Source organism: Macaca mulatta, chromosome 1 (assembly GCF_049350105.2).
Source record: "Macaca mulatta isolate MMU2019108-1 chromosome 1, T2T-MMU8v2.0, whole genome shotgun sequence".
Classification (NCBI taxonomy): Eukaryota; Metazoa; Chordata; class Mammalia; order Primates; family Cercopithecidae; genus Macaca; species Macaca mulatta.
Window position 1 is genome coordinate 219,388,139 of NC_133406.1, and position 13,965 is coordinate 219,402,103.

At 57.2% G+C, this 13,965-nt stretch overlaps 1 protein-coding gene across 50 annotated transcripts in view; it reads left to right on the forward strand.

The window, feature by feature from the left end:
• Nucleotides 1-13,965, forward strand: part of RAP1GAP (RAP1 GTPase activating protein) — a 74,164-nt gene that overhangs the window by 49,175 nt on the left and 11,024 nt on the right. For 35 of the 50 annotated variants that reach the window (XM_077970973.1, XM_077970989.1, XM_077970814.1 and 32 more), the window contains 14 exons: nt 570-605; nt 1,527-1,574; nt 2,643-2,681; nt 3,122-3,307; nt 6,551-6,654; nt 6,927-7,005; nt 7,403-7,456; nt 8,540-8,623; nt 8,837-8,937; nt 9,071-9,200; nt 10,385-10,540; nt 11,014-11,085; nt 11,724-11,810; nt 12,300-12,437. In XM_077970973.1, the coding sequence (XP_077827099.1) occupies nt 588-605; nt 1,527-1,574; nt 2,643-2,681; nt 3,122-3,307; nt 6,551-6,654; nt 6,927-7,005; nt 7,403-7,456; nt 8,540-8,623; nt 8,837-8,937; nt 9,071-9,200; nt 10,385-10,540; nt 11,014-11,085; nt 11,724-11,810; nt 12,300-12,437 (1,296 nt within the window). In that variant the 5' untranslated portion in view covers nt 570-587. Of the gene's footprint in view, nt 1-569; nt 606-1,526; nt 1,579-2,642; nt 2,682-3,121; nt 3,308-6,550; nt 6,655-6,926; nt 7,006-7,402; nt 7,457-8,539; nt 8,624-8,836; nt 8,938-9,070; nt 9,201-10,384; nt 10,541-11,013; nt 11,086-11,723; nt 11,811-12,299; nt 12,438-13,965 lie in introns of all 50 variants that reach the window. The other 15 variants (XM_077970844.1, XM_077970923.1, XM_077970943.1 and 12 more) reach the window with 9 other exon arrangements.

The window sequence follows — 13,965 nt, forward strand, 5'->3', positions numbered from 1 at the left end:
TCTGCGTGTGCCCTGGCTCACCTCGGGAGAGGCTAGCTCGAGCGTTCGAGGGTTCAGCTGGTTCATGCGCAGGTGCTGGGCCGGTGGACATCCCAATGTCCTCTCCTCTGAAGCACCCCCAGCTCACTCTACTTGGAGAGGGGTGGGCTGTCTGAGCAGTGGGCTGTGGCCTGGTTGACTGAGCCTTGCCCCCTTCCGGGAGAGGTGGGGAGAAGCACAGACCCCTCCTGGGGATCCAGGATGGGCTCATCTCTGCGGCCGGGACTTGGGGCTACTTGTCCCTCCCCAAGGGTAGCAGCCTGTCAGGGAGCAGGACTGAGTGGGTGGGTGGCCCTGGCCCTGGCCCTGGGCCCTGGGCTCTGGGCTCACCCCACTTGGCAGTTGACCAGACTACGCGGGTCTCCCACACAGAGCCCCCTCCCACAGTGCTCCCGCCACTCCCACTTGCTGCTCAGACAGGTGCCTCGATCACTGATCAGAGCTGGTGGGACCCGGAGGGCCGGGGTGGGTGGAGGCTCCTCTGAGGCTTGGCAGGATCAGCTGACCTCGCTCTCCTCTGTCTGTTGCAGAACACAGATCTATTTGAGATGATTGAAAAGATGCAGGTGAGGATGGCTCTGTGGCCTGTTCTGGGGAGCCACAGAGCTGGCTGGGCTGGGGCTGGGGGGCCCTTGCTGCATCTCCAGCCCTTCACCTCTCTGAGGACAGGCCACGCCAGTAGAAGATGGTGGCTACTGATTATCCAGGATCCTCTGTCTGAAGGTCAGGGTAGAGGATGCCCAACCCTCTCCATCTAGGCTCCCAGCTCCCATCCCTGTGTGGAACTGCAACGGGGCTGGGGTCAGATCATCAACCCACTCCACAGACACATACTGCCCCTCACCCAGTGAGAGACACCACAGGCTTTGCGGTGGGGGGCCCAGGTGGAATGGAGCTGGAGGAGGGGACAGACGCTGGGGGCCTGTCAGCCAGAGACTGTGCTGCAGGAGTGGGAGGTATTACCCCTACACCCTCCACCCCCCAGCCTCATCTGCTTTTCACATAGGTATGCACTGGGAGGTGGGCAGGGGGTACTGGGGTGGGAGTGCCTTGAATACTCTCTCAACTTCGATGCCTCCTGTTTCTCTTTCTGTCTTCTCTCTCCAATGCCTCCTAGTTCTCTGTCATTCTGTCTCATCTCTGCCTCTCCCTCCCCCTCTCTCCCTCAACACATATCTGTGTAGATAACAGCCCCCCCAGCTCACACAGTGGCGTGTGCACCTCCCCTGCCCCCACTCCAGCGGCACGTGCATTCCCGCAGAGTCCGCAGCCCTCCCTGAGGCTGCCAGCCTCCAGCCCCAGTCACTACCAGGACAGCCAGCCCTTCAGAGAGGCCCAGGGCCCCCAGCCAGCTAGCACCCTGCCCTGGGAGTACCCCAATCTTCGTGGCCCACCTCCTAGGGCTTTCCCCTTGCACGCCCTGGGGAGGGGAGGCAGTGCCTGGCGGCGGGCCTGGGAGAGTGTAACAGTGCTGCCTTCTCTTCCAGGGAAGCAGGATGGATGAACAACGCTGCTCCTTCCCGCCGCCCCTCAAAGTAGGTGGGCCTGGCAGTCTGCCTCCCTCTCTAGGGGGTGGAGGGGATCTGGGAAGTGCTGCCACCACTGCCCATCAAGCAGGAAATCCATCCCCTTTCAGGAAGTAGTCTTACAGTGTGCCAGGTGTGGGGGCCACAACCGCGAGCGGGGTAGACCCAGCCCCTGCCCTCTAGGAGTTCTGTGATGAGGAGAACCCCTCTCTTACTAGAGGGCTGGGGCCTCTATTCTAGCTCCTCCTCTCTGTCTTCTTCACCGCTGCAGATTCCCCCTGCTTCTCCAGGCGTCCCCACCCCAAACTCTCATCTCTCAAAGCCCTCATCTCTCAAAGACAGCTGCTGCCAAATGTTTTCCCTGAAACCAGTGATGACCAGCAGTTGCAGGAAGACTCCAACCCAGGCCCTAGGAGACTTATGAGCTCCTGCTCCATGAAGCTGCTGTCTGGATGGGGAGGGAGTGATAGGGAGGCAGGCCTGGGTACCCCCCAGCCACTGGTGAGGAGACTGACCGGAGGCGGGGCACCCAGGGAGATGAGGGGGAGGCTCTTAGTTTTGACCCACTTTTCTTAGCATATGGTTCTTGGTGACTTGGGACCCCAGAGACCCTAGAAGACCAGGCCTGGTAGAGTGGGCCCAGGGCTGCAGGGTGAGGGTTAGAGGAGGGTGCATGGGCAGTAAGCCTGATGCTGTCTTCAGGGCAGAGGTCCTCACACCAGCAGTCAGTGCCACCTGGGAGCCTGTGAGAAATGTGCATTCTCAGACCCCGCCCAGACCGCTGCATCCAAAGCTCTAGGGTGGGGTGCAGCAACCCATGTTAACAAGCCCTCCAGGCAGTCCAGTGGTTTCTTCTGGGGAGGCAGTGAGCCCTCCTTTCCCCAGGCAAAGAGAACCCCAGAAGATGCCAGCACTCAGCACGCTAAGCCTGCCTCAGCCCGTGCCCATCTGTAAGAGGCGATGAGGCCAGGGCCCCATCCGCACCCTGAGCCCTGAGGCTGGCCAAGCAGAGGCGAGCGCTGGGGGGCCTGGAGGATGGAAAGATGGAGAGACCCTTGCCCTGTTTGTGTTTTGCAGACAGAGGAGGACTACATTCCCTACCCGAGCGTGCACGAGGTACGCGATAGACCCCCGTGTCCACCCTTACCCGAGCCCAGGAGGCACTTACACAGGGCTTCTGGAAACAGGGCCTCCTCCTTAGGAGCCTGACCCGCGGGCCTTGCTGCAGGCTGGAGACTTAATTTCCAGGCCCAAGACCTCAGAGCCCATTTGAAACCTTAGGCCTTCTGAGCCAAATGTTCCAGCTTCCTGGGCCAAGGTCATGCTCCAGCTCTATCTGCCCCCACACCCCCTCTTGGAGACTTGGGTCTCGGCACTGTCTGGGTCTGGCTGAGGGAAAGGGCTAGAGCAGAACCCTGGGGCCCACACAGCCTCTGGCCTGTCCCCTCATATCCCTCAGCCATGACAGAAGTGGCTCCAGGTCTAAGTTGGGAGGGTGTCCCGGGGTCCCCAGTGGGGTACAGTGTGGGGTGGCTCTCAGCTGAGTCCCTCCTCAGGTCTTGGGGCGAGAAGGACCCTTCCCCCTCATCCTGCTGCCCCAGTTTGGGGGCTACTGGATTGAGGGCACCAACCACGAAATCACCAGCATCCCCGAGACAGAGCCGCTGCAGTCGCCCACGACCAAGGTGAAGCTCGAGTGCAACCCCACGGCCCGCATCTACCGGAAGCACTTTCTCGGCAAGGTGGGTGGCCGGCTGGTGTAGCGGGGCTGGCTGGGGTGGGTCACAGTTCAGCCCCACTCGAGGCTAGGCCTGGGAGGGAGCAGAACCCATGGGCCAGGGCTGGGTGACAGTCCTAGAGCCCTGAGTAAACATGCTCCCACCACACACACTCCCAGTCCCCAGGGAACTCGCATGGCGGAATCTCTTGTTCATTCAACAAACATTGATTGCAAAGGCAGCATTATGGCATAGTGGTTCATGGCAGAGACTCTGCCAGGGCTTGAATCCTGGCTCTGCCAGCCACTACACAGGACATCGGGCAAATCGCTTAACTTCTCTGTGCCTCATCTTCTCATCTGTGAAAATGGTGGTTGGTGGTGATGATACCCACCTCATGAGGCTGCTGTGAGGCTTCAGTGAACTGTTATCTGTCAGGTCTTTACAGTGGCGTCTGGGACAGAGTAAGTGCTCAGTCAGGGGTGGCAAATAATGAGGACAGGCCGTGTGCCTGGCCCTGTTCTAGGCACCAGGTATACAGCAGCCAACACAATAGACCCAGCCCCTCCCTTCGGGCAACTTGGAGTTAGGGGAACAGTAACGTCATGGATTGATGCAGCCCCTGCCCCGCCACCAGCACAGAGCAGGGACCCTGTCCAGCAACCACTTGTCAGAGTATTGAGGGAGCCGAGGGGAGGTCCCGTGCCAGGAACGTGTGTGTCAGGTTGCAGGCCAGGTGCTGTCTTTTTGTCAGCGTAGAGCCAAAATGAGGAAGTGTGTCGTGGACTCTGGAGCCTCGTGGCATGTGTGGGAATCTTGGCTCTTCCATTAACTGATAGTGTGACCTTGGGTAAGCTATTTAACTTTCCTCATCTGTGAAAATGGGGATAATAAAAGTACAGGCAAAGCTTCTAGAACCATGCCTGGCACATGGTAAATACTCAGTTAATGTTAGCTGTTGTCACGTCTTCATAATTACTTGGTGATATCAGGATTATTCTGTTTTTGCAGAAGAGGAAACCGAAGCTCAGATAGGTAAATGATTTAGTCAAGGTCACACAATGACTAAGCCTGGGAATTGAACCAGCTTTGGCTGACCTTCCATTAAGATGCACGGGAGAGATCATGCTCCTAGCCATTGTGTGTGTGTGTGTGTGTGTGTGTGTGTGTGTGTGTGTGTGTGTGTGTGTGTGTGTGTGTGTGTGTGTGTGTGTGTTGGGAAGAGGGGGTGACTACTTGGGGATTGGGAAGCTGTGTGACCTCAGTCTGGGCCTGGGCATTGGCCTGACTCTGGGAGACACTGGTGCTAACCAGTGGAGTTAGGGGAGGATCCATCGTGACTGAGACTAAACCAGCAAGCCAGGTTCAGGAGCCTTTGCCTGGGAACAAACCCAGAACCCAGCATGGAATTCCACTTCCCAGCTGAGCGCTAGAGGTGGAGAGAGACCTGCATCCTAGGCATCTGCTGTCCAGAGGTTCCCAGCTGGGTCTGGCAGGTGGTAGGATCTGGGGATACTGTGTGTGCCAGACACATGGTTGGCACTCAGAAAAGTTTGTTGAAGGAGTGACAAGTGACAGATGAAGGTAGGAACAGATGAAGGTAGTGGACCTTGAGTGCAGTAGGATCTGAAGAAGTGCAGGTTGGAGGGTCAGAAGAGGTGGCTGGGCGCCGTGGCTTATACCTGTAATCACAGCACTTTGGGAGGCCGAGGCGGGCAGATCACTTGAGGTCAGGAGTTCAAGACCAGCCTGGGCAACATGGCAAAACCCCATCTCTACTAAAAATACAAAAATTAGCCAGGTATGTTGCTGGGCGCCTGTAATCCCAGTTACTCAGGAGGCTGAGGCAGGAGGATCGCTTGAACCCAGGAGGTGGAGATTGCAGTGAGCTGAGATGGTGCCTCTGCACTCCAGCCTGGGCGACAGAGCAAAACTCTTATCTCAAAAAAAAAAGAAGAGGTCTCATGTCCAGGATCAGATTAGCAGTACTGAGGGGAGAAGCCCCAGGGCTGGCAGAACGGCAGGGCCCCTTTCTGACTCTAGGTAGGGTAACGGGGGAAGCAGCCAGGTGCTCAGACACTGGACCCTATCCTGGCAGATGGTGGAGGTTATGATGACTTTGGGCGTTGACTTTCTGCAACCCTGAGCCCGCTCTCCCACTGTGTCCCGGGGGCTCCTCTGGGCTTGGGGGTGTCCAGGGAAACTCCCTGCTCCCTGGACTTCCCTGCCGAGTGCCTCCTTATCAAGTGCCTGCCACTCCCTCTCTGCTGGACGGTGTCAAGCATTTGGGGGTTTCTGCCACTTTGTGCCCAGGCAAGGCTGGGGGACTCTTCCCCGGGTCCATTGAGAATGCCCCTGAGCTACGGATTCATGGGGCACGTCCGCTGGCCCCTGCCTCTGTCTGCTCCTGGCCTCTGAGCACAGGTGTTCATGTTTGAACAGGATTTACTTCTAGGATGATTCCTGGGGCGGGTGTGGCCAGGCAGCCAGCTCCACTCCCAGAGTTTGGGCTAGGGCTGGGGCTGGGGTTGGCAGGGGGAGCCCGGGGCCAGGCTGGGTGGTGTCTCCCTGAACTTCCAGCCCTCGGCTTTGAGACTTCCCCACCTGGAGGTGCCAGCCCTGGGCTCCTCTCTAGGGGTGCCATCCCTGCAGCAGCCACCCCTGATACTCTTCGGGTGTCTTCCCAACCCTGCGCCCTCTCTTCCAGGTGAGACAGGAGGGCGGAAACCTGCCTGGCCAGCCGCCCTGTGTGTTGTGAGATGTTTCGCTTCCTGTTTCTCACGGGCCCTGGCTTCAGGGGCCACAGAGTCACAGGTTGGGCAATCAACTTTTGCTCATTGAACACCTGCTGGGTGCCCAGCCCTGAAAAGGGCCAAGGCTGAAGACAGGCATGGAGATCCGAATATGGTCCCGACTCGATGAGCACCCAGAGATCCAGTGTTACTACCCACCCTCACTGAACTGAGCCAGGCACTTCGTCCCTTTCAGTCCTGGCCGCCACCAAAGTACAGGGCTCCCTCCTATTTGGCAGACTAGGAAAGCAAGGCACAGAGAGGCCAAGTGACCTCCTCAGGCTGCCCAGCTGGTCAGTGGCAGAGGGGGGCTTTGAGTGCCGGTCTGTCTGACGTGGGATCTGCTATCAGCCGTAACACCTGCTATGGGCGAAGGACCCCCCCCCCATCTGGGAGTGGGTTGGCTTTCTGGCCTGGTTTCAGGAAGCCCCGTGCTCAGCCTCACCCACTCCCCTGGACCCCACCTCCACTGCAGGAGCATTTCAATTACTACTCACTGGACACTGCCCTCGGCCACCTTGTCTTCTCACTCAAGTACGATGTCATCGGGGACCAAGAGCACCTGCGGCTGCTGCTCAGGTGAGGGTGGTGGGGGAGTCCCGAGATGGCAGGAAGGGCTGAGGCCTTAAAATCTCAGACCCCATCTCATTTGACCCACTCTCTTCATCAAGGCCCAGAGAGGGGCAGGGATTTGCCTGAGATTGCACAGCAAGTTAGTACCCGAGTCAGCCTGATACCCATCATCACCTCTGGTCCTCGCTGTGGTCCACCCCCTTCTGGCCTTACTTTGTGGGGGGTGGGGTTCCCGTTTTCCTTTCCTAGGCCTTCACCATGTGACTTTCTCTTCCCAGGACCAAGTGCCGGACATACCATGATGTCATCCCCATCTCCTGCCTCACCGAGTTCCCTAATGTCGTCCAGATGGCAAAGGTGAGGCCTCCGCTCCCCTGAGCTTCCCTGGCTGGCCTCGCAGATGGGCACCTGTGGGCTTCAACTCTGCCTCGGTGTGCCCCCTTCAGCCGTAGGCCCTTGCCCTGGGCTGCTGCCCTATCCTGAGGCCGTCTCTCACGTGTTCCCACCGTGTCTTGGGCTACCATGTGTTCTCCCGGGCCCCCGTCCCCTGCCTGTGTGCTTTTGGTTTTCTCTATAGCACCCTCAGATCTCAGGGGACCTCCGTTCCCTAAGCAACAGTGAACCCCGAGTCCTGCTTTAGCTTTGGCCATTCCCAGCATGGCTCCTCCCCAAACCTTGACCAGGGAGGCCCAGGCAGCCCCGTCTCTCCTCCCTGGCCCCATGCCTCACGCCCCTCCCTTATCTCCTCCTGCAGCTGGTGTGTGAAGACGTCAACGTGGATCGGTTCTATCCTGTGCTCTACCCCAAGGTATGACTGGATCTGGGCACAGCTCACTGAGGAGGGTGGGAGAGTAACTGGAAGACTGAGCATTTATTAAGCACCTTCTGTGTGCCAGGTACTTTCCCCAGGTTCTCTCATTTAATTCTCACAATAACCCTGTGAAGTCCACAATTTGCAGAAGAGGAGCCACCGAAAGGGCCTGTGCCTTACCCCAGGGTGCACAGCAGATAAGGAGGGCCTGCATTTAAGCCTAGGTTTGTCTGCCTTCGAGGCTGGCCTCGCTAACATCTGGAACCTCTGTGATGTTCGGAGACCCTCCTGAGAGCAATCTGTGCCGCAGTCCTCCCCTGGAATGGGTGTCTTTTCTACTGGCCCTGCCTTTTTGTCCCAGAGGAGACCTGTAGAGAAAGAATAGCCCCGGCACTTCCTGCCCGGGTGCTGGGAGCTGGGCTCTAGGCACTGTGACAGTGTGGGGATGGGGGGAGGGGCTTCTGCCTTGGACGAGCCAGGGGCACCTCCTGGAAGAGGACAGACAGGTAAACCCTTGTGTCCCTGACTGAATTCTGGAGCAGTGTGAGGTCTCTAGAGGTGGTGTGGTCCAGGACAGGTATCCTGAAGCAGCTTCAGAAATCAGGGCCCACCTCCTGCTTATGGGAGAGGAAACTGAGGCCTAAGGTGAGGAGGAGAACTTGCTCAATGCCCACAGCAGATTGGTGAGACGTGGCCTGTTCTGGAAGAATGATGTGGGTTTACAGAGAAGCCGAGGAGTGAGTTGGGAGTTAGACTGGAGTAGGGGCGGGCTTGGCATGGCAGGACTGGGACTCATGGCAAATTCAGGAGTGATGAGCCTAAGCTTTGGGATCCAACAGACCTGGGGTCAAATCCCAAGCCTGTACGTGCTTGCAAGCCATTGACCCTAGGTGAGTCACTTAAGGTCTCTGAACCTGAGATTCAGAGGGGACAGCTGGACTGTCTCCCTCCCAGGCTTGTTCTGAGAATTACATGACGTGATGCGTGTAGAGCGCCTGGCTCAGTGCTTGGCACAGGGGAAGAGCACGTCGAATGGCAGCTTGCACATGCGGCCTCTTCACCCGGCGTCCTCTCCTGCAGGCTTCCCGGCTCATCGTCACCTTTGACGAGCATGTCATCAGCAATAACTTCAAGTTTGGCGTCATTTATCAGAAGCTCGGGCAGGTGTGCTCACCTCCTCCTCCCTGCTGCCCCTCCCCACCCGGCCCCGTATCTGGAGCCTGACACCTTTTCCAGGGCAGCACAGCGGCCAAGGGACTCGGGAGCCCAGGAGGCTGCCAGAGGTCCTCCCTCCAGCCCTCTCTGGGTCCTAGTAGGGACAGAGGGCAGGGGCTTCTCAGGAACTCCAGCTCAATGACCTCGGCCCCTCATTCCCAGACCTCCGAGGAAGAACTCTTCAGCACCAACGAGGAAAGTCCCGCCTTCGTGGAGTTCCTTGAGTTTCTTGGCCAGAAGGTCAAACTGCAGGACTTTAAGGGGTGAGTATTAGGGTGGGCTGAGCAGAGTATAATCTGACTGTGCTCCTGGGCAGGGAGGGAGCCCCTGTCCTGGCCCCGTGGAGGCCTGGCCGGGGCTGGAGACTGAGCCATGGCCTGGGGGACCCGGGGGCAGGTTCCGAGGAGGCCTGGACGTGACCCACGGGCAGACGGGGACCGAATCTGTGTACTGCAACTTCCGCAACAAGGAGATCATGTTTCACGTGTCCACCAAGCTTCCCTACACAGAAGGGGACGCCCAGCAGGTAGCCTGGGCACCCCCACCTGCCTCCCATCTTCCACCTGTCCTCCCCCTCCACCTGTCCGTTCAGCTTCCATCACGCCAGGCTCAGCGCGGGCCCTGGGACAGAGATGGAAATGATCAGCGCCCCCACTTGTGGGCTCTCATTGGGTCAGGGGAGACAGGCTGCTTCAATGCTGGGAAAGCCCTGGTTTCTACAGTCAGAATGGCACCCACCTCCTAGGTGAGCATAAATGTGTGAGTGCATAGAGGGACTAGAACAGTTCATAGTATGTTGCAAGAGTTTAGCAGATCTGAGCTGGTGCTTTACGGGGAGTGGAGAGCATCATGGGGTCATGTGGGGACGTGTAGTCTTGGCAGAGGTGGGAGCTTTCAAGAGAAAGTGACTTTTAGACTGTGAAGGAGCTGGGAGAAGGCAGGGAAATGTTCCAGGTGTCGAGAACAGCTTCTGCAAAGACCTGGACTCGAGGACATGCAAAGCATGTTCCAGGAACTGAACTCAGAAGTGTGTCCCCTTGTCCTGAGCCTCCTACAGGGCTATCTGCCTTCCCAATCAGGTCCCCAGCCCAAGGGAATAAAAGGGAAATGTGAGAAAAATGGAAATAGTTATTCCTTATTTTTAGTGTCTTTTAATTTTCTTTTACTGAGGGTCTGTGTTCATTTTAGCAACATGAATGTGTACCAAGTAGAGCCTGTTTATTCAATCGGGGGCCATGTTTGGGGCATTGATATAGGAGAAGGGCTGAGAGGTAGGGTCTAGGGACCGAGAGACCTGGGCTCGAGTCCCCAAGCTCATTATAGCTCATTATAGCACCTTCCAAGTCACTGCTCTCGGCCTTGGTTTCATCGTCTGTCACAGCACTCCAAAAAACCTACAGGAATTGTTCTTGTAATTTCAATAGATGTCCAGGCACAAGTGGGTTTTGATTGCGTGGATGAATTGAATAGTGGTGAGGTCTGGGACATTAGTGTACCCTCGTCACCTGAAGAGTGTACGTTGTTCCAAACAGGCCATTTTTCAACTAAAATCGTTTTAAGACAAGTTTATTTTGCTACATCATTTTGGGGAAAGCAGGTCCTTAGATGTGCCCTCTGACTACCCCAAACCCTCCTAAACCTCTGCGGGCACCCCTCTCCCCAGTGGGCCCCTTGTGGCCAGACCGTGAAGGCCTGTGGCCTTGTGCTCAGTTGCAGCGGAAGCGGCACATCGGGAACGACATCGTGGCTGTGGTCTTCCAGGATGAGAACACTCCTTTTGTGCCCGACATGATCGCATCCAACTTCCTGCATGCCTACGTAGTGGTGCAGGCTGAGGGCGGGGGCCCTGATGGCCCCCTCTACAAGGTGGGTGCTCTTGGAGCCTCCCAGGGGCGTCAGCAAGGACCCTGGCTGCAGCTCTGCCCTCCGTGGGATGCCTCTCTGAGCCTCACTTTTTCCAGCTGTAACGGGGGACCATGGAAGGCTTCAGTGGTGCACTGTTCACACCATGCCCTCTGTCTTCCCCAAAGCTCACCCCCTCAGAGAGGACAGTTTCCCTCCTCTGCCTCCTGGCCTGGTATCACTGTCCTCCACCTCCCATAGCCTCCTCTGCCTTCACCATCCCGATGATTCCTGTAGCCCTCACCCCTCTCCACCACTAAAATTCAGGGCAAAAGATAGAGGGCAGAAATCCCTGGAAGAAAGATTCATCCAGCCCACAATCACTGAGCCTCCCCAACCAAGGGGCAGGCCAGGGAGGCAAAGTAGAGGTTTCTGGCTAGGCTGGGGCAGAGCAGACCCCAGACTCCACAGGAACGGACAGCTGCCCTCCCTTCCAGGTCTCTGTCACTGCAAGAGATGATGTGCCCTTCTTCGGACCCCCCCTCCCGGACCCCGCCGTGTTCAGAAAGGTGAGGGGCAGCCCCTAGTCATGGGCAAAGCAGGACAAAATGGGTGGGGGCCTGGGGGGTGCACATACATTCTGCCTTATGAGGTCCCAAAGCTGCATTGTGTGCCAGGGCAGCTGGGCTCCCCTAACTGCAACTGGGGACTGGCTTTTCTGTTCATCTTGAAAACACTTTTTTTTTTTTTCCCCCACAAGGTCACAGAATAAACTGCACAATTGTTTTATACTTTCCATGTAGTAGACTGGCCTTTCCTCATTTCTGTTCTCTTTCTGACAGTTCCAATCTCTTCTTTCTTCTAAAATGTTTGGGGAGGGGCACACTTCAAGCTTGGGCTTCAGCTCTGTACACAGCTCAGCTACCCTAGACTGAAGCAGTAGGTCGAGGCCCCAACTCAGACCCTAACATCTGTGGGGTTTGCTCTCCTGAGGGCATGGGCAGCCATGAAGGGCACTGGGGCCCCTTGAAGGTACCTGGGGAGCTGAACCCAGGGAGATGCCCTTTTGGGAGTGAAGAGGGTGACCCCAGGCCCCAGCAGAGCATGGTTCAGGAGCTGCAGCCTCTGCCTCATTGGGGTTCAGACTCTTGTTTATGTGTTCATCTGAACCTCCGTTTCTCATCTCCTCCACACTGGGGGTTTCCAGGGGCCTGAGTTCCAGGAATTTTTGCTGACAAAGCTGATCAATGCTGAATATGCCTGCTACAAGGCAGAGAAGTTTGCCAAACTGGAGGTGAGGATGGGCTGTAAGAGCTGGGTCACCCTCTTCTCACCTTCCAACCTAGAACTTCAGTCCTGTCTCTGGGAAGGGAAAAGCCATGTTCAGACCCTGGCCTTAGTGGGGACACTTGGGGCTGGATGGATTGATGGATGAGTAGGAGGTTGGGGAGAGGAAGCCGGAGGGATAGTGAGGAGTGCCCAGGAGATGCTGGGATGCGGGCAGGCTGATGGGGGACACCTTGGGTCTGGGTAGGGGGTGAACCTGGAGGGTGGGGACATGAAGCCAGACCTTGAAGAGGCTATGAGGGGCCCTTCATATGAGGGTCCCTGGGGGCTGCTTGAGCTGTGGAGTGGCCTGGGGGAAGGCGGTGCAGGGGCCCTCCCCACTCCCCACTCATTCAGAGAAGGCGTCCCGTGCCTCAGAAAGGTGGCCGGGATTTGAACTGTGGGCCGAAGGGCTGATCCCTGGGGTCCTTCCTGACGGCCCGGGCCTGGCCCACAGGAGCGGACGCGCGCAGCCCTCCTGGAGACACTCTATGAGGAACTGCACATCCACAGCCAGTCCATGATGGGCTTGGGCGGCGACGAGGACAAGATGGAGAATGGCAGTGGGGGCGGCGGCTTCTTTGAGTCTTTCAAGGTGAAGGGCCCCAGGTCTAACTGGCCGGGGAGCAGGGATGCGGCTAGGGCGGAATCCCAGGCTGAGGCTGATGGACACGGCATGGGGGTGGAGTCTGGCAGAAGGGGCGTGGCTTAGGGGGTGGAGTCCCGGACTGGGGAGTGGCTAGAGGCGGTTGGCATTGGAGGTGGTATTTGAGAGGGGGTGTTGCTAGAGCGAAGTCCCGGACTGGGGCTCACTGACATGGTGTGGAGGTATGGCTAGAGGCTGCTCGCATGGGTGTAGAGTCTGGGAGGGGACGTGGCTGGGGGTGGAGTCAGGGGCCAGGGCTAATGGACGTGGCGTGGGGGTGTGGCTAGAGGAAGCCCTAGTCTGGGAGGAGGGCCGGGCTCGAGGTGGATTTGGGCTTTTACAATGGGCTTACACTTGTGGACATAGTCTGCCTTGAGTAGAGTTTGAGGGAGCAGCGTGTAAGGTGGGACCCTGGCTTGAGGAGGAGTAACTGTTGGAGGTGGGGCCTAGGTGGAGAATTCACCTGGGAATTCTGCTGAAGGTTGGAGGATTCTGGGAGACAGCAAGGGCTGCTGATACAAAGGCTGCCAGGTCAGCAGGCAGAGAAGAGAGGAAGAGGCTCTGTCTTGACTGAGAGAAAGAAATAGAGTTCTCAGAAGGGGTGTGTGAACCATGATCACTGGAGAGGGACCTGGCCTGTGTGACCCACCCTGCCTGTCCCTGGTTTAGCTTACTTTAAGAGCAGGGACACTTCAAATCTCAGCTCTGCTACTTACCAGCTTGGGCATTCCGTGAGCATCAGTTTCTTTATCTGTTGAGTAGGGTAATGGCAACTTACCTCATACAGTTATTGTTATCTTTAAAAGAGTTAGGTTAGTACAATATAAGTTTAAAAGCAAAATGCGGCCGGGCGCGGTGGCTCAAGCCTGTAATCCCAGCACTTTGGGAGGCCGAGGCGGGCGGATCACGAGGTCAGGAGATCGAGACCATCCTGGCTAACACGGTGAAACCCCGTCTCTACTAAAAATACAAAAAACTAGCCGGGCGCGGTGGCGGGCGCCTGTAGTCCCAGCTACTCGGGAGGCTGAGGCAGGAGAATGGCGTAAACCCGGGAGGCGGAGCTTGCAGTGAGCTGAGATCTGGCCACTGCACTCCAGCCTGGGTGACAGAGCAAGACTCCGTCTCAAAAAAAAAAAAAAAAAAAAAAAGCAAAATGCAAAACCTTACCTGTCTGCCTCAGCAATTATTGTCTGAAATGAGAAGTGTGGGGAGTGGAGTAGTTCCTGGACAGGGTCTGGACTCACCCAGGCTACAGGGCCCCAGATGGTAGCCTTTTTGCCACCGTCTCCACCCACCTGCCCATCTTCCAGGTGCCTGGCCAGCTGGTCACACCTCACCCTCAACCCAGGGCAGGTCACACAGCTGGAGATATGGGTTGGAATAAGGGAATTAGTCCAGCTGCCCAGGCCTGCCCAGGAACTGAGGGGAATAGATCATCTTTGAGAAAGAGGCTTGGAGACTGGAGACAGGACAGATG